Below are 25,074 nucleotides of genomic sequence, written 5' to 3' on the forward strand. Positions count from 1 at the left end.
TGAGGATGACACCGGAGCGGGGAAATCCCACCGATGCGGTCCATTCGTATCGACTCATCAAACTTGCCTAAATCTACACCTCCTATCCGATTACGGTCAATTTATCGATGAGTTCCCATGACGAAACGCAATAAAGATGTCGCAATTCGCTGCAATGTATGGCAGGGCTAGAGCGGGGCCAGAACGGCTGTGTGCGTGGGAGGAGGGGGAGGGGGATCGGTGGGGATTTGCCGAACGCAGTGGAAGTTTCCCCTGGAAGAACTGGATCCGCTCGCTCGTACAAGGCAGCTCCCTGTCCCCGGGTCCTGAGCAGCGACCACAGCCAGCGACGCCGGCACTGCAGCCTGCTACTGCAGCAGTAAGAAATGTATGCATGAGGCTACTGCAGTAGCTTCGTGCATAAGTTTCCAGCGCTGGAAGGACGCCACAGGCTCGATCGCTTCGCCTCTCGGCGTCCGCCGTTCACCGGGCACGCTCGGAATCTCCGGCTTCGGACTCTCGGACTCTGGACTCTGGACTCTGGACTCTGGACTCTGGACTTGGGACTCGGGACTCTGCACTCGGTACTAGGGACTCTGCACTCGGTACTAGGGACTCGGGACTCGGGACTCGAGACTCAGGACTCAGGACTTGGGACTCGGGAGATTGAACCAGCGATCAGATTGGACCTCGACTGGATCTCGTTCGTCCTGTTATCCCTACGGTATCCCTTAATTTGTTTACCACCCCTGTTTCACCCATGTACTTGTTTAACGTTCCGGTTCTGCCTGTGTGTTTGAATCAGTCCGTTGACACGACAGTCAGCTGAATGCCGATCTTCGGTGGGACGTGCCAGCTTGCCAGACAAATGTATCTGCGTGTGAACGCGCCAGCCCGTAAAATAAACATGAACCCTGGTCTGCAGGCCGCTACCATCAGCCAGGTTCAGCAACACCTGCTACCAACGGCCGTCGCCGCCGTCTGACCGCACCCGTCCAGTGTGTGCACCGTCCCACCAGCAGGCGGCCGGCCGGGGTCACAGCTCGGTGTGCCTGTTCAGGATCTTGTCCTCCAGCATCAGCTGCAGCTTCTCCACGTGGCGCTCCTGGTCGCGGATCTTGCGGTCGTACACCTTGCGGCCCTCTGCAGTTAGACGGGGACGGTCAGGACAGGTGCCGCCAGACAAGCACCCACGGTGCAGTCCCGTGTCTCACAAAACGTGCCGTCTTGGGTCATACCAGCATAAGCCCGAAATTAGGAGTACTTGAAGCACAACCCACTGCAGTATTGTGATGACCACTTGCACTAGTAGTATCTTATCTATCTTAAACGTCATCATGCACAAGGAATGTAAAAGAAATTGGTAAACCAGGGATATTGAGCTGATTTAGCCGTTCGTCTGGAAAACCTGAGGTACGGGGCTCGATTCCCTGCGGTACCCGCCCTTCCTGCCAGGGTGCGAATCAGACGCAGCCATATAGCCTCAGCAGCTGAATGCACTGCAAATCTCCAAAGACGAGAATGTAAGAAACACGTGACGATCAGTGGTGCCATCTAGTGAACAATATACACACGAATAGTCCACGACAGCGACTTCCGTGACAAACAAATACTGAGATCTTAACAACGGACTGCTAGCACTTCGCTCACACGAAACTCCATGTACGTCTGTCACAGCATTTTAAGACACTGTGCGCCCATTAAGCACTACGGTGGAGTAATAGCTACTGAACGTAGCACTGAACGTAGCTATTACTCTAAAATCCTGTGACATTTTTGTCTTGAAATTAGTCAAGAGTATGAAATTCCCGCGCCAACGAGCCGGGTGCATCACTCTAAGTGCTGCTACCATGAAGTGTTTTAGTCCACAGCGTTGGCAATGCACCGGCAGCGGCGGCGGTGGTGCACCAGCGCGGGGGCGGTGGCACCAATGCCGACGCCCCGAGACGGCCGCTCAGGGCCGACCGAACACACGTGACATGCTGGTGACGCTCCGCGAAGGCTTCCCCTGGAGGGGTGCTTTCGGAATGCCCAAATTTTCTCCGTCTATGAATGAGCTCGTGTGATTTCTGGCGAGTATGTCACTTGAAGGGAAAAACATCAACCCTGTTCCTAGCTGCACCCAATATCCGCACCAGCTGGTTCCAGGGATATTGAAGCCCTTCCCTCGAGAGCTTCGATGTTTAAAAAAGCGAAACATTTCGGCCACCGGACGCTCGCCGAATGCGAATATTCTTTCGGGCATTCCAACATCCACAATCCAAATGTTCAGCCCTACCAGGCCCCATACAGCTCCAGGGTGTCTAGCCCCCATCCTCATCAAGTTCCATGTATGTCCCTGACGACACTTCTACCCGCCGGGGCTGGCAGCTTACCCGACTTCTCGGGCGGGTCTCGGTCGAAGCCGTGCCGCTGGTCGGCCCCCAGCATCTCCAGCTGAATATGCCGCAGCTTCTTCAGACGCTCCTCGAAGTGCTTCAACTCCACCTGGACAAGGTCACACGGGCTCCGTCACCACCAGTCTTGGGTCGCTGGTCAGTGGCCAGGTCACAGCCTCAGGTCACTGGTAAGGTCACAGCCTCAGGGCATTGGGTGCTCGGCCCACTGGGTGGGGTGGTGTGAGAAGCCATCAGCTGACTTCTCGGCACCGTTGCCAATTCAGGCTTTGATGGCGGAGACAACAAAGCCTATGATACTGCAGGCCCTGAGTGTCTGTGTGGCACTGGAGCTTGGTTTGGATCGGACTTTCATGTAAGCCCTTTCGGCCAGCAGCGACTATTTCAGGGCTATGGGATGAAGGACAGTGGATAATGGTGGAGGAACTGCGTGCACCTGAGGGTCTTCCCGCCCGCACCACGGCCCCAGTCGGGGCTCGTGCTGTCACTTGGACGGGACTCTCAGTACGGAGCGCTTCGGCGCGGTCGCGACAATCCGGACGAGCAAGAGCAAGGAGAGAAGGGCTGAGGCCGGTGGGCGGTGTCCGGCACGATGGGAAGAGAGGGCGAGTAGAGGTCGACGCCAGCCGATGGGAGGTGTCCGGGCACGATGGGGAGAGAGGGGGAGTAGAGGCCGACGCCAGCTGGTGGGTGTCCGGCACGATGGGGAGAGAGGGCGAGTAGAGGCCGACGCCAGCTGGTGGGAGGTGTCCGGGCACGATGGGAAGCGAGGGTGAGTAGAGGCCGACGCCAGCCGGTGGGAGGTGTCCGGGCACGATGGGGAGAGAGAGCGAATAGAGGCCGACGCCCGTTGGTGGGAGGTGTCCGGCACGATGGGGAGCGAGGGTGAGTACGGACTGATGCCAGTCAGTGGCTGGCCGTGCTTCGATATTTGGCCACTAGTGTGGCAGGAATGTCGATGCCGTTCATGCTATCACGCTCTCGGCTCGGGGTTCACTGTCTGTTGCCCCTCCCCGTGCTCAGACTGGCCAATCAGCATCGAATCGGTTGGCGGCCCACCCAGCAGTCCAGGCGCCGAACGTGCGTGGTGAATCAGGCGGGCAGGTCAGATGTCAAGGTTCGGAGTCAAAGGTCAACGGAGTAGCAGCCGACGAACCGTGCGTGCGCAGGTCGCAGCAGAGCCAGAATTTCGGTAGCATGAATCTACTTCCTATGCACCCAGCTGAATGAATTTTGGAACTTTGGTGGCTGGCTGAGATGGAATGCCGTTGAGGGGGAGGGAAGATGCTGTGCATTAGCTTGAGGGGTTGAAGAGACGTCGTCTCTGGATCTGTGAACGCATGCATGAGCCTCTGTCGTCTCTTGAGCCTCTCCGGACATCTCCACAAGACGCGGCGTGATGCCGCGAGCAAAATCTCAACCTCATCAACCCCATCAAACCTTAACCAAGCCTCATCCGGTACTTAAGAACATGATGTCGTATATTAACCGACAGATGGCAATGAGCCCTCAGTTTGCAATCTTCTGATGTGTGACAACCACGGCGAGTGTGACAATGACTACACCTCTACCCCACAGCAAACGCTTCACTTTGGCAGCAAACTATCTCACCAACGCTTCACTCTGGCAGCAAACCATCCCACCAACCAGCAAACCCCCTCCTCACCAATCAGCTCACGCCGCCCGCCCAGCGCCGAGCCCTCGACCAATCAGCGGGTGAGCACGACTTACCCGCAGCGAATCCAACTCCTCGGCGTTGAAGTCGGCCTTGAGCGCGATCTGCCAGAGGCCGTCGACCTTGGGCTCGGTGAAGTCGCGGCCGGCCAGGCCGCTGATGCTGGCCACGTGCAGCCGATCGTAGCCCTGGCGAACCGTCTCGTGGAGCTCGCTGCAACGGCCGGCGCCGCGGGTCAGGCGCGGCGTGCGCACGGGCTGGACACGTGGCCGCGGACACGGCCAGTCCGGCGCCCGGTCTCGGGAGACGAGCGGATGGCGGTAGCAAGCCCGGTTCTCGCCCCAAACCGAGGCTCCTCAGTATTTAACTCTGCTCTTCCTGAATGGGGGAGCGTGGTCACGCAGAGCCCGTGCGGCCGACAACAGTGCTGAGCAGTGTCGGGCGGAGTTGGGGATGGAGCTGCTAATGACGTGGGAATGGAGCTAAATGGTGGAGCTGGGGATGGAGCTGCTAATGACGTGGGAATGGAGCTAAATGGTGGAGCTGGAGATGGAGCTGCTAATGACGTGGGAATGGAGCTAAATGGTGGAGGTGGAGATGGAGCTGCTAATGACGTGGGAATGGAGCTAAATGGTGGAGGTGGAGGTGGAGCTGCTAATGACGTGGAAATGGACCTAAATGGTGGAGCTGGAGATCACATCCACTCACCCAGGCTGAGCGAGAATCCTGTGCAAGCCCATGCACATGACGCTATGAGGATTAATCCTGCATATAGTTACGCCTTCACAAGAGACCTGGCCGTTCCACATAATGGTCTATATTGTGCTTACAGCCAACACTGAGACACTTTAACTGTTGCAAGCGTCATCCCTTCCACACAGCTAAATGTCATAGAAAAACAAAAGCGGTATTGTCGTGTCAAAATTTCGATCCTCTTTCAAATCCAGCCGGTGAGTTTCCGCCTGGAGCTGTGACGACAAGGGATTCCCGGGAATCGCCCCATCACGGGCGACTCCTCATCGTGCGTGGCACCATATAAGATGGCATGTGACAAGTAGCCCCAGGCTGGGAGATCACATCAATCTCTACATGTCTTGCCAACGTTCTCGATTTGACCTGCTTTCATTGGCCACTAGTCGGAGACCCGCGGCTGAGACTCACTTGATGCGCGACTTATAGTCGGAGTACGACTTGTTCGCCTTGAGGCTCTTCGCAGCAGGTTCGTCGGACCTGGTCAGCGCAAAAGAACGACACAACATTAGACAACAGGTGAAGCAGCGACTCGTGCGTTTTGAAGGTGAAGCAGCGACTCGTACGCCTTGGAGTATGCAGCCATTCTCCATTACGCTTACTGGGAGGCGGACAAGACAAGCCGCTTGTCCTCCATACGGCAATCATTTGTGGCGAAGAATGATGGGCTCTGAGTGGTGTGAATAGTGATGGGCTCTGAGTGGTGTGAATAGTGATGGGCTCTGAGTGGTGTAAATAGTGATGGGCTCTGAGTGGTGTGAATAGTGATGGGCTCTGAGTGGTGTGAATAGTGATGGGCTCTGAGTGGTGTGAATAGTGATGGGCTCTGAGTGGTGTAAATAGTGATGGGCTTTGAGTGGTGTGAATAGTGATGGGCTCTGAGTGGTGTGAATAGTGATGGGCTCTGAGTGGTGTAAATAGTGATGGGCTCTGAGTGGTGTAAATAGTGATGGGCTCTGAGTGGTGTGAATAGCGATGGGCTCTGAGTGGTGTGAATAGTGATGGGCTCTGAGTGGTGTGAATAGTGATGGGCTCTGAGTGGTGTGAATAGTGATGGGCTCTGAGTGGTGTGAATAGTGATGGGCTCTGAGTGGTGCAAATAGTGATGGACTCTGAGTGGTGTGAATAGTGATGGGCTCTGAGTGGTGTAAATAGTGATGGGCTCTGAGTGGTGTAATAGTGATGGGCTCTGAGTGTGTGAATAGTGATGGGAGTCTGACGTGTGTGTGAATAGCGATGGGCTCTGAGTGGTGTGAAAAGTGATGGGCTCTGAGTGGTGTAAATAGTGATGGTCTCTGAGTGGTGTAAATAGTGATGGGCTCTGAGTGGTGTGAAGAGTGATGGGAGTCTGACGTGTGTGTGAATAGTGATGGGCTCTGAGTGGTGTGAATAGTGATGGGCTCTGAGTGGTGTAAATAGTGATTGGCTCTGAGTGGTGTGAATAGTGATGGGCTCTGAATGGTGCAAATAGTGATGGGCTCTGAGTGGTGTAAATAGTGATGGGCTCTGAGTGGTGTGAATAGTGATGGGAGTCTGACGTGTGTGTGATCGGTTACGTATTGCGGAACTCTGCAGCATCCCATTAGCATGGCTGGTGTGATCTCCGGCCACAACGGTTTTCCACTGGAAGCAGGCCTTGCAAAAGGTGGCCGGTCCAAACAGTTACACCGTGATGTCATTGGGGCTTTACGACGCACTCAGCTGCTGAGGCTATATGGCGTCGCCTGCCTCTCACCCTGGCAGGAAGGGCGGACACCGCGGGGAATCGAACCCCGTACCTCTCGTTTCCCAGACGCGCAGTGGTTAACGCAGACGCCTTAACCACTACACTACAGGCACCACCAAAAACAATGACACCGAACTTGAAGAAAATTGTGCTCCAGATATGGTTGAACACATGTCGGTTCTGCGCCCCTAAAGGCAAACATGTTGGGAGCAGACATGTGATAATCAGACAGGAGAAACTGATAAAATGAGGGGCGTCGAGCGCCCAGTTTTCATCACAGCATACTGTACGATGCAACTCACAAAGGACGCACCGGTCAGCAAGCAGGCAATGCAATCAGCAACCGTGTGGCATGCGCACAAGGCTCAGCTCACGTGAATGTTCAGTTCAGTTCACACGTTCTATCCACATGAGGTTCAGTCCACAGCGCATCCACGCTCTCCCCTGTCACGTGCTGATCCTCCACAGTTCCTCTGACACATGCACCAAGCCCAGCCAACATAGCACCTGGCATCTCTGGCCAGTCCTCACAGGCGCGCTTGCGTGCCTTGACATATCAACATGGGCACGCTCGCCACGGAACTACGGCGCTGGCTAGGGTGGAGGGAGGGCGGGGGGGGGGGGGGCGCTAACGCTGATGAACCGGAGACTGCGGCCCGATTTCCACCGCCAGAAGCTCTCGCTGGCCGCAGTTTCCGCCAGATGGCAGCACCAGCGGCCTGACCGCTGGCGAGCGGCGACCGACAGCCAGCCGCGGCTGAACCTCGCTGGACGCGAGATTTCAGGCTGCCCTCCCCTCCCTCTCCCCCACCGGACAGCAAAACACGACAGCACTCGGCACTCGGCCCACAGCGCCTACTGCACCTTTCAGATAATAAAACTGCTCTGGGCTCCCTATATCTTCTGGAATGAAATCGGCTACGGAAGCCCGACCTCTGGGGGGGGGGGGGACGTCCCTCTACCGTGTCTGACGCCCAGCCCGACCTCTGGGGGACGTCTCCTCTGCCGTGACCGACGCCCAGTCCGACCTCTGGGGGATGTCTCCCTTATCGTGTCCGACGCCCAGCCCGACCTCTGGGGGGACGTCTCCTTTGCCGTGTCCGACGTCCAGCCCGACCTCTGGGGGACGTCTCCTCTGCCGTGTCTGACGCCCAGCCCGACCTCTAGGGGGGGGGGGACGTCTCCCCTGCCGTGTCTGACGACCAGTCCGACCTCTGGGGGGACGTCTCCTTTGCCGTGTCTGACGCCCAGCCCGACCTCTGGGGGGACGTCTCCTCTGCCGTGTCTGACGCCCAGCCCGACCTCTGGGGGGACGTCTCCTCTGCCGTGTCTGACGCCCCGTCCGACCTCTGGGGGACGTCTCCTCTGCCGTGTCTGACGCCCAGCCCGACCTCTAGGGGGGGGGACGTCTCCCCTGCCGTGTCCGACGCCCAGCCCGACCTCTGGGGGGACGTCTCCCCTGCCGTGTCCGACGCCCAGTCCGACCTCTGGGGGGACGTCTCCTTTGCCGTGTCCGACGCCCAGCCCGACCTCTGGGGGGACGTCTCCTTTGCCGTGTCTGACGCCCAGCCCGACCTCTGGGGGGACGTCTCCTCTGCCGTGTCTGACGCCCAGCCCGACCTCTGGGGGGACGTCTCCTCTGCCGTGTCTGACGCCCCGTCCGACCTCTGGGGGACGTCTCCTCTGCCGTGTCTGACGCCCAGCCCGACCTCTGGGGGACGTCTCCTCTGCCGTGTCTGACGCCCAGCCCGACCTCTGGGGGGGACGTCTCCTCTGCCGTGTCTGACGACCAGTCCGACCTCTGGGGGACGTCTCCTTTGCCGTGTCCGACGCCCAGTCCGACCTCTGGGGGACGTCTCCTTGCCGTGTCCGACGCCCAGCCCGACCTCTGGGGGGACGTCTCCTTTGCCGTGTCTGACGCCCAGCCCGACCTCTGGGGGGACTCTCTCTGCCGTGTCTGACGCCCAGCCCGACCTCTGGGGGGACGTCTCCTCTGCCGTGTCCGACGCCCCGTCCGACCTCTGGGGGACGTCTCCTCTGCCGTGTCTGACGCCCAGCCCGACCTCTGGGGGACGTCTCCTTTGCCGTGTCCGACGCTCATCACCGGCTGACTCACTCGAGGATTTCGTTGCTGAGCTCCTCGGCCTGCTCGCGCGCCTGCTGCTGCTCCTCCACCAGCTCGTAGTACTCGTCCAACCGCTGCTGGTGGTGCTGGAACTCCTCCCGCAGCTGCTTCAGCTCCTCCTCTGGCGGCGGAGTGGGCGCAGACGACGGTGAGGCGGAGGGCGGTCATGGCGGTGACGGCCGATGCAGACGCGATGGCCAGGATAACGGCGATGGCGGCGCTGCTGGCCAGGGTCATGTCCGTGCTCATGCGGGGTTATGTGCGCCTTCCCTCCCCCCCCCCCCCCCCCACACACACACCTTGCCTTTCTACATCTCCAGGATGCGCGAGAATAAATGTTATTCCCAACAGTTTCTCAGAAAACGCGTCAAAATAATAAAATCAACAGCAGCCGATATGTTTTACGGCCAGCAGCGAATGTCGCACGCTCGCAGCGACCGTGTCTTTGACGTAACACGGAGTTGTGCCGGCGCCCGCCGGTTGCGGAGCCCCCCACAGGCCGCCGGCGACGGGGCGACGGCCGGGGCCTGCGTGGAGGCAGCCGCTGGACGCGCTGTGGTGTGCGCGCGGCTCGTATGGAGCGGCGAAATGAGACGCACCGGACACGAGCCGTGGCGCATGATCAGCGGTAAGGCGGGGAGACGCACTGATCTATGGTCAGCACTGGTCACTCACAGGCGCTCCGAAATACGGGACAAACACGGCGGACAAGGCGATCGCTTCACTAGCAGTGAGTCAATAGCTCTCTTAACTGCGATGTCGTGGACAATATTCGGCGTTTCGTAGAAAATTCATCGCATCTATGGATCTTCTTTTGCTACCTTCACGCAATGCACCTTAATCTCTCCAGAAAAAAAAAATGATGGAAGCTGACGTTAGCCAACACGCATGGCCCAAAACAACACAGAACAATTATAAGCCCGCACAAAGCCATGCACAAACATGTCGTACCAGCGACGGGTTGTAGATGCGCAGCAAACGTCCAGGACAATGGTCTGATGATGATGATGATGATGATGGCGACTAGGGTTTTGCGGCGCGCTGCCCACTATGGCCATTTTGCGCCCGGAGACTTAAATGACCGGCAAAGGATCCTATGTGTGTCAAAAGCGCAAACGTCTAACTGATGGCAAGCAAGCAAAAATCGTTACCAACAGCGTCCAAATACGTAAGGAATGGAAGGTGCGGCCCGAGGGTGACTAGGGTATTTCTCGCCCAGTTATCCCTCTGCACAGAGAACGAAGAGGAAAAAAGTTGGTGGCGTCACTCACGCGAGAAGCCCGCCTTCTCCGCCTTCTCCCACAGCCGGTTCAGCTTCTTGTCCTTGAAGAGGAGCGCGGCGCTGGCCGGGCTGGGGGGGCTGGCGCCGGCGGAGCTGGCGGCGCTGGCGGGACGCGCCACCGTCGCCCCCTCAGGCCGGTACCGACCCAGGCCGTATTTGTCCAGGGTCTCTGCAACGGCCGAGACCCTGAGCTGGGGGAGCAGCGCCGGGTGGAGGGCTTTGGGGCTTTGAGGGTCGTGTTGCTGCCCGGACGACGTACGCCATTTGTATTTTGTGAAGTCGTGACGTTGAAGAGTTGGTGTGACGTTTGAGAAGCAGCTGGACACGAGAGATGTGAGTCACCAGTAGTCGGCGCGTCGAATTCACCGTTTTTTTTTTTAGACCGGTTCACAACTACAAGCTGCCGCGGCTTAAAAAGACGACATTTGTCCTGCAAGCAGCATCAATGGCCCCGGTTCAACCACGTTGCATCACGCTCTAAAAACGGGGCTCCCGCTTTAAAACAACGCAAGCTGTAATGCTGTCATCACGTACCATAAAATGTCATTTTCCCAATCCATAGGCCGATGACTCGACCGTCTGATACATCCAAAATGCCCAATTGTTGTCTCTAACGCGGCAAATGCTGGTAAATGACACGGCCCCAACGACGCAGACATACAAGATTCAACGCTGTGACCAGCTTATTAACAGCTCATTAACACGCTAAAACACGCGGCTCATTATCTTCACACCGAGTCTGACAGCTGGACGCAGGCTGTCGCCGGTGTCGGGGACACCCGCCATACCGAGCAGCTGCGTGCGAAGCTGCGCCTCCTTCAGGCCGTCTTTGTCGCCGCCCTCGTTCTTCACACGCTTCCACGTCAGCTCCTGCTTGTCCTGCAGCATCAGCGCGGACCTTAGCGCCTCCAGCTTTCCGGCGCTGAGCACCTGTCAACACCAGGGCCGGCGGGGTCAGCGTCTGTGACGGATGTTCCACCGGCGGTGAAGGCTGGGGGAGGGAGTACTGAGTTCGTCACCGGCGGGGGCGCCGCCAGCGACGCACCACGAGAACCGGGGCCATACCTCAGTTCTTCATCGGCGCATACTCAGCACGGGAATAGAAAGCCCGAACACCTCCGCCGAGAAAAGCTCGACGCAAGTCGACAATCACCCAAACTCCTTTCCACCTCCTCTTTAAAGCCCAAACCACTCGGAACGTGATCTCTCCCCCGCTCCCTGCCAAGACAGGTAACGGAACGGTCTTCAACGGCTGGAGCTCCTCGGTGAGGAGGAACTCCAGCCCACTTCCCGCTCAAGAGAGATCACCGCAACTCCTCATCGTGGCTTGAGACACGCGAAAATTCGGGAAAATGATCGCGATAAGACCTATAGAAATGATCCTGTAGAAGTAAGGTCTTAATGGTGAAGTGCGCTCCAAACGTTAAACGTATTTTACGCTGCCTGACAGCAGCGAGATTTTAAAGGAATCGCCCCAGCATTTGAATGTGGCTGTCGAAGGCTACTCCATATGCATACTGCAGTGAAAACCTTTGGTGAAATTCAATACAAGCGCTACGCCTGCCGCTGGAGAACGCCCGAGAGACCGAAAATGACCACCGCTTCTTTGTTTTTTGGAAATCCTCCGAGACAGCCACCTGTGAGCATTGGTGAGCACCATTCATTCCCTCACCACTCACCAGACCACTTTTTCCGGCCCGTCAGCTGTGAGCAGGACCGGTTTCAGCATAGCTATGGCGTTGGAACAAACGGACCAAATGGCATTGACCTTCCGCTCGTTCCTGAGGGACGCGGACCAAAATTGAATCAGTCGCAAAATAAAGAATTAGTTTTATCAGCTGATCAGCCACCACGTGCGCATCTAACATCTCATCACCCCACTCAGCCCTTGACTGGCGCCGCCTCTGATTCCGGCATTCCTCCTCAGTGACGTCGGCATTGAGCGCCAGCTGTTGGCGAGCCGCCAGCTGACAGCAGAACAGCTGATTCACAGCGCTCAGGGGAGGGACGGGGAGGATGGCGGGTGGGGGAGGGGGGGAGGTGCACAAGGGGGGGACCAAGAAAACCACGAGACTGTGACAGTGCTGACAATAGATCGTTTACAACGTGAAATTAAAATGCACGCTATACACATGCGCCATGATTGATGCCTTACACGACACCAGTACGGTTCCAAACGTCCGTCCCCATAGCTCAGTTGCCTGGGGCGCCTGAGTTCTGGTCCGCCCGTCCGTTGCAGGGCGGGTTCGGGCCGCGGCGAGGCTGCCACGGTTTGCCGCCGCCTACGATAGCCCGCGGCCGGCCGCAGCCGCCGCGCTTTTCGTCGTTAGATGGCGCCAGCGTGCGGGAAGGCCCCTCCAAAGTGGTGCTGCACATTAAGCTTTCGTCACAAAATTACCTCGTTGACCGAGTTTCACGATGGAATGCTGGGATCAGGGCACGTGCCACAAGTCATAGTTGGCGTCAAGTCCGCAGGCCATGGCAGATGTGATGACATCTCGGCCAGAGGAGGGCGCAATATCAAATTCGTGGTAGGTTCTCAAAATTTTGCGGCATAATTTATGCAATTGTACGTGGCGGGCATCATGATGCGCTTTTTAATACGACAGAAGATGGCCAAATCTGATGATAAATCCCGTTTCGGAGCAAGTAAAATCCATAAACTATGCTCCAGGTGGGGAAGCTTACCATGCAATTTGGGACAGAATCCTGTCTGTCCCCGAACATCCTGTTGGCATGCTTTTCACGGTTTACAGACTGGCTTGGCGTTGGCGCTGACCCAACTCATCCAACCAATCAAAACGTTCGAACGGCATCTTTGCAAAACCCATCAGCATCCGCCCCTCAATCTCCAACCGTAGGCTCGCCCCGAGTCTCCACAACGTCCCGTCTCCGTGGGGCCTGCTGCGGCCGTCAGCCTCCGCTGGCTCGGGGGCCGCCCTAGCGGGAGCACCGCCCACACAAACCCCCGATAGGACGCGGTAGCGGGGTCGCCCTCCACGGACGCCGTGGTGCCTCGTGGTCCGCAGCACCAAGTGGTCAGTGCTGGCTAAAGCGGTTCTAATCCCAGCCAGGTCATGTTTTGTCCCTTTACTTTATATGTGGTCAGCGGAATGATGTCATCGATTGTGGATGTGATAGTACCCCCACTACGCGAGGCAGGAAAGCCCGCGACAGTCATTTCGCAAAATGAGTTAGCGGTGGGGTTCTCGCTGGACGTCAGCTTTATTCTAAAAAATTGGCTTGATGCGGCGCAAACTGGGGGAGAGCTGACTCCCAAATCCAATACGAAACCGCAACTCTGAGGCCACCGACAACGCACAGAACGACCGGAGAAATAGTTGGCCCAAATGCTGGGTAAGCATGGCCACTAGCAATGATTATAGTCATATCAATTACAATTTAACATTATAGTTTCGTCGCTTTCGGGCGGTTTACCAGATTGGGTAAAGTAAGTTCAAAAAGTGTTGTATTCCATACTTCTGATGTTTTTTTTTATCCACAGCTTAACGCTGATAGCAGCTTAAAGATGCAAGTTGTTTTCCCAAAGGTGAGGAGTGGAGGCGGTTACGCGAACACAGGATCAGGAGGGGGTCCACTTTCAAGTAATCCCTTTACGCTTGTAGCAGGAAAGAGGACGCTCAAGCTGGGAGTTGTCAAGAACACACCACTGTATACAACTGCGGAAGGCAATCACCGGTAGTTCAACTATCTGCACATGGGCCAAGAGTATGCGCATGCGTTTAAGCGGGATAGCCCACCATCAGGAGCCGTCAACCCCCAGTGTGACGTACCCGCATCCACCCAATCCCACAAACAATTTTTTCCATACGTACGCCAAATAACAAACCACTCAGAACGTGATCTCTCCCCCGCTCCCTGCCAAGACAGGTAACGGAACGGTCTTCAACGGCTGGAGCTCCTCGGTGAGGAGGAACTCCAGCCCACTTCCCGCTCAAGAGAGATCACCACAACTCCTCATCGTGGCTTGAGACACGCGAAAATTCGGGAGAATGATCGCGATAAGACCTATAGAAATGATCCTGTAGAAGTAAGGTCTTGACAATTGAGTGCGCTCCAAACCATAAACGTATTTTGCGCTGCCTGACAGCAGCGAGATTTCAAAGGAATCGCCCGAATATTTGAAAGTGGCTGTCAAAGGCTACTCCATATGCATACTGTAGTCAAAACCTTTGATGAAATTCAATACAAGCGCTACGCCTGCCGCTGGAGAAAACCCGAGAGACTGAAAATGGCCACCACAATTTTGTTTTTTGGAAAAATTCCGAGACAGCCACCTGTGAGCATTGGTGAGCACCATTCATTCCCTCACCACTCACCAGACCACCTTTTCCGGCCTATCAGCTGCGAACAGGACCGGTTTCAGCATCGTGAGGGCGTTGGAACAAACGGACAAAACGGCTTTGACCGAGAGACTCGTTCGCGAGAGATACGAACCAGAATCGAATCAGTTATAAAACAACGACCAGCTTTGTCAGTTGATCATCCACCACGTGCGCACCCCGCAACCCATCACCCCACTCAGCCCGTGCCTGGCGCCGCCTCTGATTCCGGCATTACCCACCAGTGACGCCAGCACTGAGCGCCACGTGTTGGCAGGCCGCCAGCGGACCGCAGACCAGTTGATACATAGTGCTCCACATTGTATGATCTTGTGAACTTTCACTGGCATGCCAGGCTGGGTTGACTACTGTCAGAAAAGTGCCTTTTCCAGTATATAATGACGTTTTCCTTTTGTCCACAGTTTAGAGCTGATTACAGCCAGAAAATGTTAAGTTTTTTTCCCAGGGTGAACATGTGGCCATAAAATTACCAGGTCATCTTTAGCCTTTTATGATGTTCACCTCATTGTGATTTACTTTTCACCATTCAATAATTTCTCTCAACCATTTTGTACTAATGGCTGGGTGGACATGAACTTTCACTGGCATGCCAGGCTGGGTTGACTACTGCCAGAAAAGTGCCTTTTCCAGTATATAATGATGTTTTCCTTTTGTCCACAGTTTGGAGCTGATTACAGCCAGAAAATGTAAAGTTTTCTTCCCAGGGTGAACATGTGGCCATAAAATTACTAGGTCATCTTTAGCCTTTTATGATGTTCACCTCATTGTGATTTACTTTTCACTATTCAATAATTTCTCTCAACCATTTTGCACTAATGGCTGGGCAGATATGATTGGATTGCAACTTTTGCAGGAGATAGTCAGCAATGGTCCCATTATCACATGTTCGGGAAAATTTGTCTGATGTGTGGAATAAGGAATATGATCTCCAGTCCCCTAGCTGCTTGATACAACAGTCTGATGCATTCAGCAAATGATATTGGAAATGCTTTGAAAACCACTCCCAGTCCTCTTGGTCCACTCACCCAGAGGGGGACAACAAGTTTGTTCACTCAAGTCTTAAAAATGACAAATAATGTGCACAAATATAATATCATTAAAACACAATAAATGGTGAGCTGTCTCACAAGCAAGGGTATGTTTGGGATGGAAGGGAGGGACACATAGTTGCTAGACTTGGAAGGAAATCTCTGCACCTTTACTTAAGCTATTTAAAAAATTCCTAATTTGTTTGAGAAAAGTCCTTGAGATCAAAGGGAGCAAAATCAGATAAGCTTTTCAAACAGATGACACTTGCTTGGATTCAGGCCCCAATGCCGCAAGGAAAGCCTCTGCCACAGCAGTGTTATGAATCCACTCAAGCTCATGCCACTGACATTAATGTGCATAAGCCTACACTGTCAGCTGTAAACACCTAGCATGTCACGAGAAACCCCGAGGACTGGGCAACTATGAAGGTGCTTGTTATACTATGAAAGACTGGTGCTAGATTAGATTACATGGGGTTAGGTTAGGTTAGATTGTATTTGAAATGGCACATGCAATAGTTGTTTATATTATTCTGGTTGTCTAGTGTGTTAGTTACAGAGTTTTAGCTAATTGCCCTTCTGGCCATCACTGGGTACATTCTCATAGAGACCTGAGAAGGAATGGGTCATGCTTACTAATCATCAATGCTTGAGTATATGTCATGACTGGAATTCCCTTCTCAGAATAGCTGGGATTTAAGCTAGGGTCATCTTGATTGCGAGTCCAGTGTTCTACCAACCAAGCTAACCAAGAGCAAGACTAGCTCAGCTGATGAAACACTGTCAAGGAGAAAATTATGGCTATGGCACATACATAAATGAAAGTCAAGCATAACCTAATCCTTCTAAGGATACATAATATCTGGCAATGGCAGACAATTACTTCACTAAAATAAAGTGTAACTAACAAAACAGATGAAGATGATGGTTGTAATGATTAAGTCAGTTGTGATACTAATACCTCAACCTTTCATAAGTGTGCAAGTTTAGACTGCTCTGGTTCAGTCTGGTCTGGTATGGTCTGACATGGTCTGGGTCTGGTCTAGTCAGATTAGGTCAAGATTAGGTCAGGTTCCATGAAGTTCTATTACTTTCTGACCAACAGATAATATTAAGCAAAACCTAGCTATTCTTGTAATGTACAACTGATGTAAGTATCCAATGTTGATTTCCACCAATACTTCTTGGCAGCAATACTAAGTGCCGTCAAATGATAGTGACAGTTATAATGGTAGGGATCTGGGATAGGATAAGATCATTACTTCAATTACAATAATTCCACATCATTTGGGAAAAGGAACACGCACTAGTCAGCTGGCCAAGCAAGGCAAGCCAATCTAAAATACACTGTGCAACAATACATGAGCAATTGTGTGATAAGCGGAAGCTTAATTAGCTAACTGACGCAGCATCAGGCCATTCAAAACAAGCCTTCAACAACAGCTGTAGCTGGTCAGGACTACGCGCTCCCCAGCAACCTCTGCATGCCATGCAGCTAGTTTTGTTTACAAAGATTGCCGAAGATTACCAAAACCACATACCTTCTTTGCCTTCATCCAAACCTGATTTATCTTGGACATTCGAAATGGTGCATCATCACTACTCTGCCCGGGGTCTGGGGCATTTCTCGCACCCTGATTTGCCTCCTTGCTGTACTTGCTTTTTGCATGAGCAAGGCCTACACAAATCAGAAACAACAGTGCATGCAACTTCGCCATCTCACAATATTGCGTTCAGTTCCTTGAGCAAGCGATATTACAATGCACTGTAACGAGCACCTGTTCGCTTCTAACGCACCACGAACTGTTCCATATAAATAGGTATGCTACCCAAATATCTCACGAAGCCCTGCGTTGCATAACAACATGAACAAAACGGTACCGCCCCCAAACACCGCCCGCGGAATCGCATACAATAACACAAATAATGATAACAGTGCGCTGCTTTTGAAGCAGTAACGCATTACAAGTCTACCAAATAGTAGGAAAAAAGACAAAAAGTGAGCAGCATAGGAAAAACTACGAACCACCACGAGAGAGCAAGCGTTTTCTTCCATAAAATGTAATTGAAATATCTTTTAAATGTACGGAAATTAGCTCATGATTTGTTTTGATAAGTTCCAGATATTCAAGACCATTTTCTTACAAAAATAAAAAAGTTATTTCTGAGAAATGCCACGCTACGGTAAAAGGCGCAATGCGCCAGCGGGAGGTTTGGATAGGAAAACATAAACAGCAACGGGCCGAGATCCTGTGTAGGGTTCTCTGTGCATCGTTGGTGCGATATTTCGCTTTAGGGACGCTAGACTAGTGTTTTATCAGCAACTAGATTGAGAGCAGAGGTATGTATTGCCATTAGCATTGCACACTGAGGGCGAACTAATGGATATGCGTATGTTTTTGTTTGGATCTGAATGGGCTAGCCCATCATATTTACTGGGCCGGAGTACTGGTTTGATTTTCGGTGAGCATCAAAAGGTAATTTTTTAGTCATACTCACTGCTAGTTTTGCTCTGCCACACTTTCAGGGAAAATAGGCATGATGTTAACATGAACCACTGCACATTGTGGAATGGTAGTGAGTCAAAAACAGTCGTATTTTTGCCGAGTAAAATGGTCTCCTTTACCATGCAATTAGTTCACTAAGAAATGTTGGTGCCATTTCACAACTATGAGAATCCTGGGAAATATTTTCTTTTCTTCCTACAGCTTCTCCTTCTGCCAGCACTATCAGCTATATGAACTGGTTTGCAAATCATTGCAGACTTTTGACAGAACATTGTGGGGCAGATGTAAGCATAGCTTTCAAGCCAGGGTAGGTAATGAAAATTTTGGGCAGAAATTATGGCAGTGGAGCACTAAGGTCATGATGTGTTTTATGGTACACACAATTAGTATAACAAAACATGAAATCTGATGGTAAATAATGTTTTGGGGCAATTAATGTACACAAGAACTGCTCTGAATGGGACAGTTTATTATCACATTTGGGGTAGAATTATGTCTGCCCCAGACACTTGTTGGCATATTTGTCATCATTCACAGACTTGCATGCATATCTAACTGATTTGTTGTGGAATATGTACTCCATTTCAGCATGCCAAGACTAGAAACACACATGAAGGAACACTGTCTTGACATCTCAATTTACAGTAATTTTTACTGGAAAATAATAGAGATTCATTCAAGTATTTGTTCTTTTCCACTCACCGTAAATGGGCTTCTGGTTGATGGATGTGTATGTCCTTACTATGTACAGTTTTGCATGAAGACAGCACAGTATTTAACTTTTTATGGGATATAAGGGCAGGATGCTAAAAAACATTTTTGTAAGTAGTCTTGGGCAGGCACTTCATTGTCCCCATTCAAAGTAAACATTGCATGTGCATTATCTGCATAGCTTGTTACACCTTTTGCCTGCCTGGACTGTTATGTACATGTAACTGTAGATGGACATGTTGTGTCTTGGCCAGTCTACATGGCATGTGTCTGGTGTGTGAAGTGTCTGTAGATGAGAATGACAGGGCATATACACCAAGTTTGTTGGAAGGCAAATTTGAAACTCATGGTGGTGTTGCACTTTTTATTGATCCTGGTTCATAAATTACATTAATATCTAAATAAGCCAAGTCTGCTGCTGAAAAAGTATGCTGGTGCTGCAAAGTGTGGTAAATCTTGAAACAAAATGCATGGCACACCTATTGTTTTACATTCCACCATTCAATAATGATTTTGTGCTCCATGATTGGAAAATGTTTTCCTCTGCAACAAGAAATAGGAGCAGATGACATCATCGCCTAGTATGCTTGCAAGGCAAAGTAAAAGTACATTCTACACCCAAGGCTGGATACTTTATGGATTACCATGCAATTTAACCATTGTGTCTTCCTGCGGTGTCTTTGTTAGTGTTGGGCCGATGGATATTGCCATTAAAAGGAGTGTTCCACATTTTTATGGGGTTTTGAATTGAAAAGCCATGTTGAAGATCTTTTGATGCAGCTCCCAAACATGTCCTTGTTAAGACCGGAAGCCTTTTGGCTCCTGCTCTAGAAGACCGCAAAGATATGGGAGAAAATTTCAAGGGCACCTTGGCATCGTGACGACATGATAACAGCATTAAAATTCTACCATTCCATAACTTATGTGGCGATCAAAGCCCAGAAAAGTGTCGTGGTTGAGTCGTTCACATTTGGCGCTCATGAGCACGATTTCAAGATATATACAGCCGTCAGTTGGTTCTCAACCAATATCCAGCAACCTACCGCAACGTAATAAAAAAATGATGCTTGGAGGAGCACGTTTACTAAACAGAGAACTTGTCTTGTCTACTGGCAGGCTTTTCTACTTAAAAGTATACCATTAGCTATAAGTGAGCTTGTTTCATCATGTCTGATGCCTGCTTTAACATCTCCAAATGTGAAATGTTGCCTGTTAAGGTGATGGCAATCTGTGAAATCGACTGTGATCTGACGGAACAGCTGATAGAACAGGTGATGTTTGTTCCCAGGTGCGGGCACACTGCCACAATGGGAAAAACTGCAACACAGCAAGCCAACAAGAATGCCATCACCCTGAAGGGATCTGCTGAAATTGTGGCCGAATTTTTCAGTAAGAGCTTAGTGCATCTGATTATGCAAACACTCATTGCATGTTTCTCAACATCAGTTCTCATGCATTGAATGATGTTAGTATCATCACTAATCATTATGTGCTGTATAAACGTGTGTGTTATGATTGGCTGAAGTAGAGCAGAGTTATTGCATCAACATATTTGGAAAATCCACCCACTAGTTGTTTCAGTAAAATGACATCTTTTGCAAGCAGTATATGTGCTTCAACATCATGTGCTATGTGCTAGTGCGCAGCATGAACACCCACTGGCCACTTTGCAATGTGCAAAGCTTGTAGTCCACGCCGAGCGTGTCCCTTCTCCGGGAAATAGCATTTCAAACCATGCCACGAATCTTCCAACTTATCAAACTCGTTCGCGAGCCATTATGCTGTGTCGTGCGCCAGTGTGGAGTCATATCACCTGCCTGTGAGTGGTACCATGTTCTGCTGGACCCGTGCTGGTCTCTGTGCTCCGCCGGCCTTCCAGCCAGGGATGCTCCGTCATTGGCTGGCCACAGCGTCCATCGCCGAAGCACTTGGCAGCCGTACGTATTGACGCGCGCCACCGGGAGTAGCTAAGGCCTGGCGAAAGGCTGTGGGAATCACAACCGCAAGGACGTGGGTTCGAGACTGGGTACCGGCTGCCTTGCACTTTACCCATCGCGACCAGCGGAACACATCAGTGAAGAGCATAGTCCCCGCAGCGGTACGACACCGGTGCCAGACTGTCGGGCACTCGGGCGTCCCGACTCAGCACGTTGCATTGGCGAGATGCCGGTGCGCGGGCCAATGAGAGATCCACGCAAGGAGCGGGGCAGTAGCCGCCGTCGTCCCGACTCAGCACATAACATTGGTGAGATGCCGGTGCACGGGCCAATGAGAGATCCACACAAGGAGCGGGACAGTAGCCGCCGTCGTCCCGGCTCAGCACATTACATTGGTGAGATGCCGGTGCGCGGGCCAATGAGAGATCCACACAAGGAGCGGGACAGTAGCCGCCGTCGTCCCGACTCAGCACATTACATTGGTAGGTACCGGTGCGCGGGCCAATGAGAGATCCACACAAGGAGCGGGACAGTAGCCGCCGTCGTCCCGACTCAGCACATTGCATTGGCGAGATGCCGGTGCGCGGGCCAATGAGAGATCCACACAAGGAGTGGGACAGTAGCCGCCGTCGTCCCGACTCAGCACATTGCATTGGCGAGATGCCGGTGTGCGGGCTAATGAGAGATCCACACAAGGAGTGGGACGGTAGCCGCCGTCGTCCCGACTCAGCACATTACATTGGTGAGATGCCGGTGCGCGGGCCAATGAGAGATCCACAGAAGGAGCGGGACAGTAGCCGCCGTCGTCGGTTGGTGACTGGGAAGGTCCGTCGCCGGCAGATTTTGGCATCAACAGCATACTGTACCAGCGGGGCATCTATCCGGCCGACTCGTTCCGACCTACGCAGAAGTACGACCTCACTCTCTGGGTCTCGCAGGACAACGAGGTCAACAGCTACCTGTCTAACATCATGGAGCAGATCAAAGGTAGACCTAGACGGCGTTAAACGGCAGAAGCGCGAGATACGCCTGATCTGGACGGCGCCATGTTTTGGAGTTCTTCTCCCTGCGTCTGTCATGGGAAGCACCTTGATTCTTGCCCATTACCTTGCTATTGCCCCAGGTCTTACCGTGTGCCCAGCTGGTGAGAAGTCCTTAGTGTGTTAGTGGCGCCAGATTTTGGTCGGAGCAGAATGGCTCTGGTCAGAAAGGCTGGAGGCTCGCATGGTACAGAGGCACGTAACCCCCTGTTCCCTCTGACCGGTGTGGCTGGAGGCTCGCGTGGTGCAGAGGCTGGCGCTAACCCGTGCTTCCTCTGACCAGTGTGGCTGGAGGCTGACGTGGTGCAGAGGCTGGCGCTAACCCCCTGCTCCCCCTGACCGGTGTGGCTGGAGGCTCGCATGGTACAGAGGCGCCAACCCCCTGCTCCCGCTGACCAGTGTGTCTGGAGGCTCATGTGGTGGAGAGGCTGGTGCTAACCCGTGCTCCCTCTGACCAGTGTGGCTGGAGGCTCGCGTGGTGCAGAGGCTCGTGCTCGTCATCTCGAACGTCGACACCAGCGAGGTGCTGGAGCGCTGGGAGTTCATCGTGGCCAACGAGAAGTCGCCCTCCGGTGACGGGTCAGTCCCCGGCCCGGACATGGTCACTGGGCTGCTGCGCAAGCGTGCAAACGCTTTTGGGTCCAATCGCTCGGTTGGAATAGACTCGCACTGGCGCTGGGAGATCGTAGCTCGTTTCGTAGTGAAGCGGTGAGCACCGTGTATCGGTGTTGCAGTCGTTGGCGATCAGTGAAAGGAAATGATGACACAACGGCGTGCGCCTCGCTTGACCTGAGAACGCTGCTCTTGAACAAGCTGCGTGATGGTGCTCAGGCCCCTTTTGTAACTGTCTTTCCGCTTCCGCTTTGTGAACGATGCTAGTTTCCTGGCTGTGGGAGTGAACTCGACGTATACGGAGAACTGCTGAGTACATTCATTGCGCGGTACTTTATCCATTTGTCTGCTTCGATCTCAGTTTTTCTGTCTCCCTGGCGCATTTTGTCGGATACATTTTACACATGTTAATCCGCCTTTGATCCCCCGGCGCCCATGGCTAGAGCCGGCTCCATGAGCCCAGCACGGCAGACTCCCGGCTGCCAGGGGCGTATTGGGCGTGGCTGACGGCGCCGCCTCGGTCCCGTCCCGGCAGGGCGGAGGTGGCCGGCACCAAGGACCTCAAGACCATCAGGAAGGAGGTGCAGAACGTGATCCGCCAGATCACCGCCTCCGTCACGTTCCTGCCGCTGCTCGACTGTCCGTGTGAGTCCCTGGACGGGCCGCGCTGTCCACCTGCTGCCGCCAGAGCGGTCGGGCGGCGCCAGTCGGGCACGAGCCGTTTGACAGCGTGACCGGTCGTGCACGCCGAAGCGTGGTGGAATGTCCGCTCGTGGCTCGCGCCCGGCCCATTGGCCCGGCTAGACGGCGTCTGGTTGTCGGTGCAGGCTTGCCAGCCGACGCTTGTGGAGGCGCGGTTGGCGGCGTGATCAGGTCGAACAGTCGGCGTTGTTTGTTTGTTTGTCAGACGTGGGCGCTTCCAAACTTAGCGTTGGTGGTCAGAAGCACGTTCGGAGCGCGCTTGTTGGTGCTCATCCCGACCGAGATTAGCCGCTTCCGGCTTTTTCCTGTGGCCCACGCGGTCATGTTCAGCAAAAGCTTCCATGCCGGGATTCGAACCCGCGACCTTCCGCTTCTCCGGCCGCAGGCTCCTTCAACCTGCTGATCCACACGTCGCGTGACGCCGAGGTGCCGGAGAAATGGGACGACAGCCCGCCCGGCTTCATCGCCAACTCGGAGCAGGTCAAGCTGCGCTCCTTCTCCACCAGCGTGCACAAGGTCGACACGGTCGTCTCGTACAAGTGCGACCTGTGAGCGGTCGCCGCCGGGAGTGAATGGCAAGTGAAGGGGTTTTGGCACGGTGTAAAGGAATTGTGGTGCTGCGCGAAGGGATGTGGAACCGATTGACCGTCCGCGGCGAACGATCGTGAATGGCGTTAATGGTGCAGCTGCATGGTCGTGACGTGTCTGGCCGTTGAGAGAGTGGTAGGTGCAGAAGGCTGTATCTCGAAGTGCATTGTATGTGTTTTCGCCGCTTGTGGTTGAATGAGGGAGCAGAGTAAGGGCCTGCGTAAAATGTGTCATTTATTGCCCTACTTGTTCCTTCGTATTCATCCTGGCCACGCTTGGTAACGTCTGTGCACGTCTTCGTAAATGCTCGTCCTTCCACCTTGTCGTTTCTATTTTTACCCTAACGGTTGAAGCCAAATGGCGTGCGTTGTGCAGCGAAACATGTGGGCCTCATTGCCCAGCCGACCGCTTCATTCCCTTTTACTCCTGCACCGTACGTTTTGTTCACGTCGAATGAAATCCGCCATTTTGGGGAGTGCGAAGGGCTGCTTTTCTGCTGAAAGGCTGACAGGCTGCGTCTCGTCGAGAGCTGCCGCCACTCATCAATCAGAAATGTCCGGCCTGGCTCCTGTGCCGCGGCGAAACGCCGGTTCACTGTCCGCGCACGCCGCTGCTGCTGTGCTCCCTATAGCCGTACGGCTGTGGGCCGGCCGCGGGCGCACGCTTCACCTCTGTCACCGCAGCGGTGGCGGCGTGTTCGTCTTCGCCCGGTGGCGGCAGGGGCCGTGTGCGGCCGTCCGGTGGTCGAGGATTACCAATGGAGAGCATTGCAGTTGCGTTGTCGCCATCCGACTGGTTCACCCCGCGTGAGCCCCGTAATACACTGCATCGGCCTGTTAGCCCGTGCTCTGGCAAATGATTTTTTTTTGGGGGGGGGTGTCGACAGGCCCACGCGCACGACGCCTCCGGTTTGTCTTATATCGTCATCGAGTATGTTTGCCGAGCCTTGGGGAAGTGGAAGGAGCGTTGGAACTCAAACAGCGTTACGAGCTGGCTGCATCGTACCCTCACTGTACCTCTGGAAATTATGACGTGAGATGTATGGTCAGGGGGGTTGCTGGCATTGTCGGCTCATCCCTGACATAACTGGCAGCCTTGGCTATACTGGCAACGAGCATAGTTCTTTCTCGTGAGGCTGGTGTAAGAACTAGGATGTGAGTCGTGCGACCAAACGGTGAGGGGGTGCCTAGGTAACGATTCTTCGCGAGCATTGGTATACAAAATGTTGGAATATATTGAGAATTGCTCATAAATAGTAAACTTGAGATCAGTATTGCGACGTATTTGAAAGGATTCAACCTAACGGAAATGTTTCTAGTTTATTCTTTCCTGGACGGAACCAGCGAAACACTGACTTCAAAACGGTTTTCGAAAGCCCTTCGGCAAGACTCCTCAAACAACGTAAGTGCTGAAGTACCTAACTTGCAACTTGTGTTCAGCCGTGATTTATGTTTGCGATTATGAATCCGAACGCTGCGAAAATGGAAGCACCACAAAGCACTTTGCTCTAGGGCTATCGGGCCAGTTCAAGGACATTGGACCATGCGTTTGGCATGGCGCGTTAAGTTGCGGCGTATGCACTGATCGATACGGCGTCTCATTTCCCCATGAGTTTTCTGTTAACGGTGTGTGATGGCTGCGAACTTGTGCTC

General features: G+C 53.4%; 2 protein-coding genes and 2 non-coding genes across 9 annotated transcripts; 1 reads left to right on the forward strand and 3 right to left on the reverse strand.

The window, feature by feature from the left end:
• Positions 1-568: 568 nt before the first annotated feature.
• Positions 569-17,246, reverse strand: LOC119089760 (alpha-2-macroglobulin receptor-associated protein). Its single transcript, XM_037212577.1, has 8 exons — positions 16,867-17,246; positions 10,722-10,863; positions 9,923-10,102; positions 8,643-8,772; positions 5,212-5,280; positions 4,107-4,263; positions 2,355-2,466; positions 569-1,122 (listed from the first exon to the last, which is right to left on the reverse strand). The coding sequence occupies exons 1-8, from the start codon at positions 17,041-17,043 to the stop codon at positions 1,016-1,018; spliced, it is 1,074 nt and encodes a 357-aa protein (XP_037068472.1). The 5' UTR covers positions 17,044-17,246; the 3' UTR covers positions 569-1,015.
• LOC119095035 (small nucleolar RNA U3) lies at positions 11,121-11,333 on the reverse strand. Its single transcript, XR_005093850.1, has one exon. It is a non-coding gene; the product is annotated as a small nucleolar RNA U3 (small nucleolar RNA).
• On the reverse strand, positions 13,782-13,994 carry LOC119095019 (small nucleolar RNA U3). The gene has a single exon (XR_005093848.1). It is a non-coding gene; the product is annotated as a small nucleolar RNA U3 (small nucleolar RNA).
• On the forward strand, positions 14,555-24,261 carry mad2 (mitotic arrest deficient 2). Of its 6 annotated transcripts, none has more exons than XM_037212624.1 (6): positions 14,555-14,575; positions 19,832-19,932; positions 21,321-21,467; positions 21,979-22,099; positions 22,668-22,777; positions 23,220-24,261. In XM_037212624.1, exons 2-6 carry the CDS (start codon positions 19,851-19,853, stop codon positions 23,384-23,386), a joined length of 627 nt encoding a protein of 208 aa, XP_037068519.1. In that variant the 5' UTR covers positions 14,555-14,575; positions 19,832-19,850; the 3' UTR covers positions 23,387-24,261. The 6 variants fall into 6 exon arrangements, with proteins under 6 accessions (XP_037068519.1, XP_037068490.1, XP_037068505.1 ...); XM_037212595.1 differs by lacking the exon at positions 14,555-14,575 and adding an exon at positions 14,965-14,983; XM_037212610.1 differs by lacking the exon at positions 14,555-14,575 and adding an exon at positions 15,004-15,432.
• Positions 24,262-25,074: the final 813 nt, after the last annotated feature.

The sequence above is a fragment of the Pollicipes pollicipes genome, unplaced genomic scaffold (genome assembly GCF_011947565.3).
Source record: "Pollicipes pollicipes isolate AB1234 unplaced genomic scaffold, Ppol_2.1 Scaffold_1600;HRSCAF=1878_pilon_pilon_pilon, whole genome shotgun sequence".
In the NCBI taxonomy this organism is placed as follows: Eukaryota; Metazoa; Arthropoda; class Thecostraca; order Pollicipedomorpha; family Pollicipedidae; genus Pollicipes; species Pollicipes pollicipes.

Bases quoted from the DNA above. Each gene is read 5' to 3' on its own strand.
- mad2 (XM_037212587.1), top strand. From the start codon at position 15,373: ATGTGCACAAATATAATATCATTAAAACACAATAAATG. The intron at 15,411-19,831 runs GTGAGCTGTCTC...GTTTGTTCCCAG, and splicing joins TCATTAAAACACAATAAATG to GTGCGGGCACACTGCCACAA. The intron at 19,933-21,320 runs GTAAGAGCTTAG...CGTCGCCGGCAG, and splicing joins AATTGTGGCCGAATTTTTCA to ATTTTGGCATCAACAGCATA.
- LOC119089760 (XM_037212577.1), bottom strand. From the start codon at position 17,043: ATGGCGAAGTTGCATGCACTGTTGTTTCTGATTTGTGTAGGCCTTGCT. The intron at 4,264-5,211 runs GTGAGTCTCAGC...CGGCCGTTGCAG, and splicing joins GACTATAAGTCGCGCATCAA to CGAGCTCCACGAGACGGTTC. The intron at 1,123-2,354 runs GTAAGCTGCCAG...GTCTAACTGCAG, and splicing joins AGACCCGCCCGAGAAGTCGG to AGGGCCGCAAGGTGTACGAC.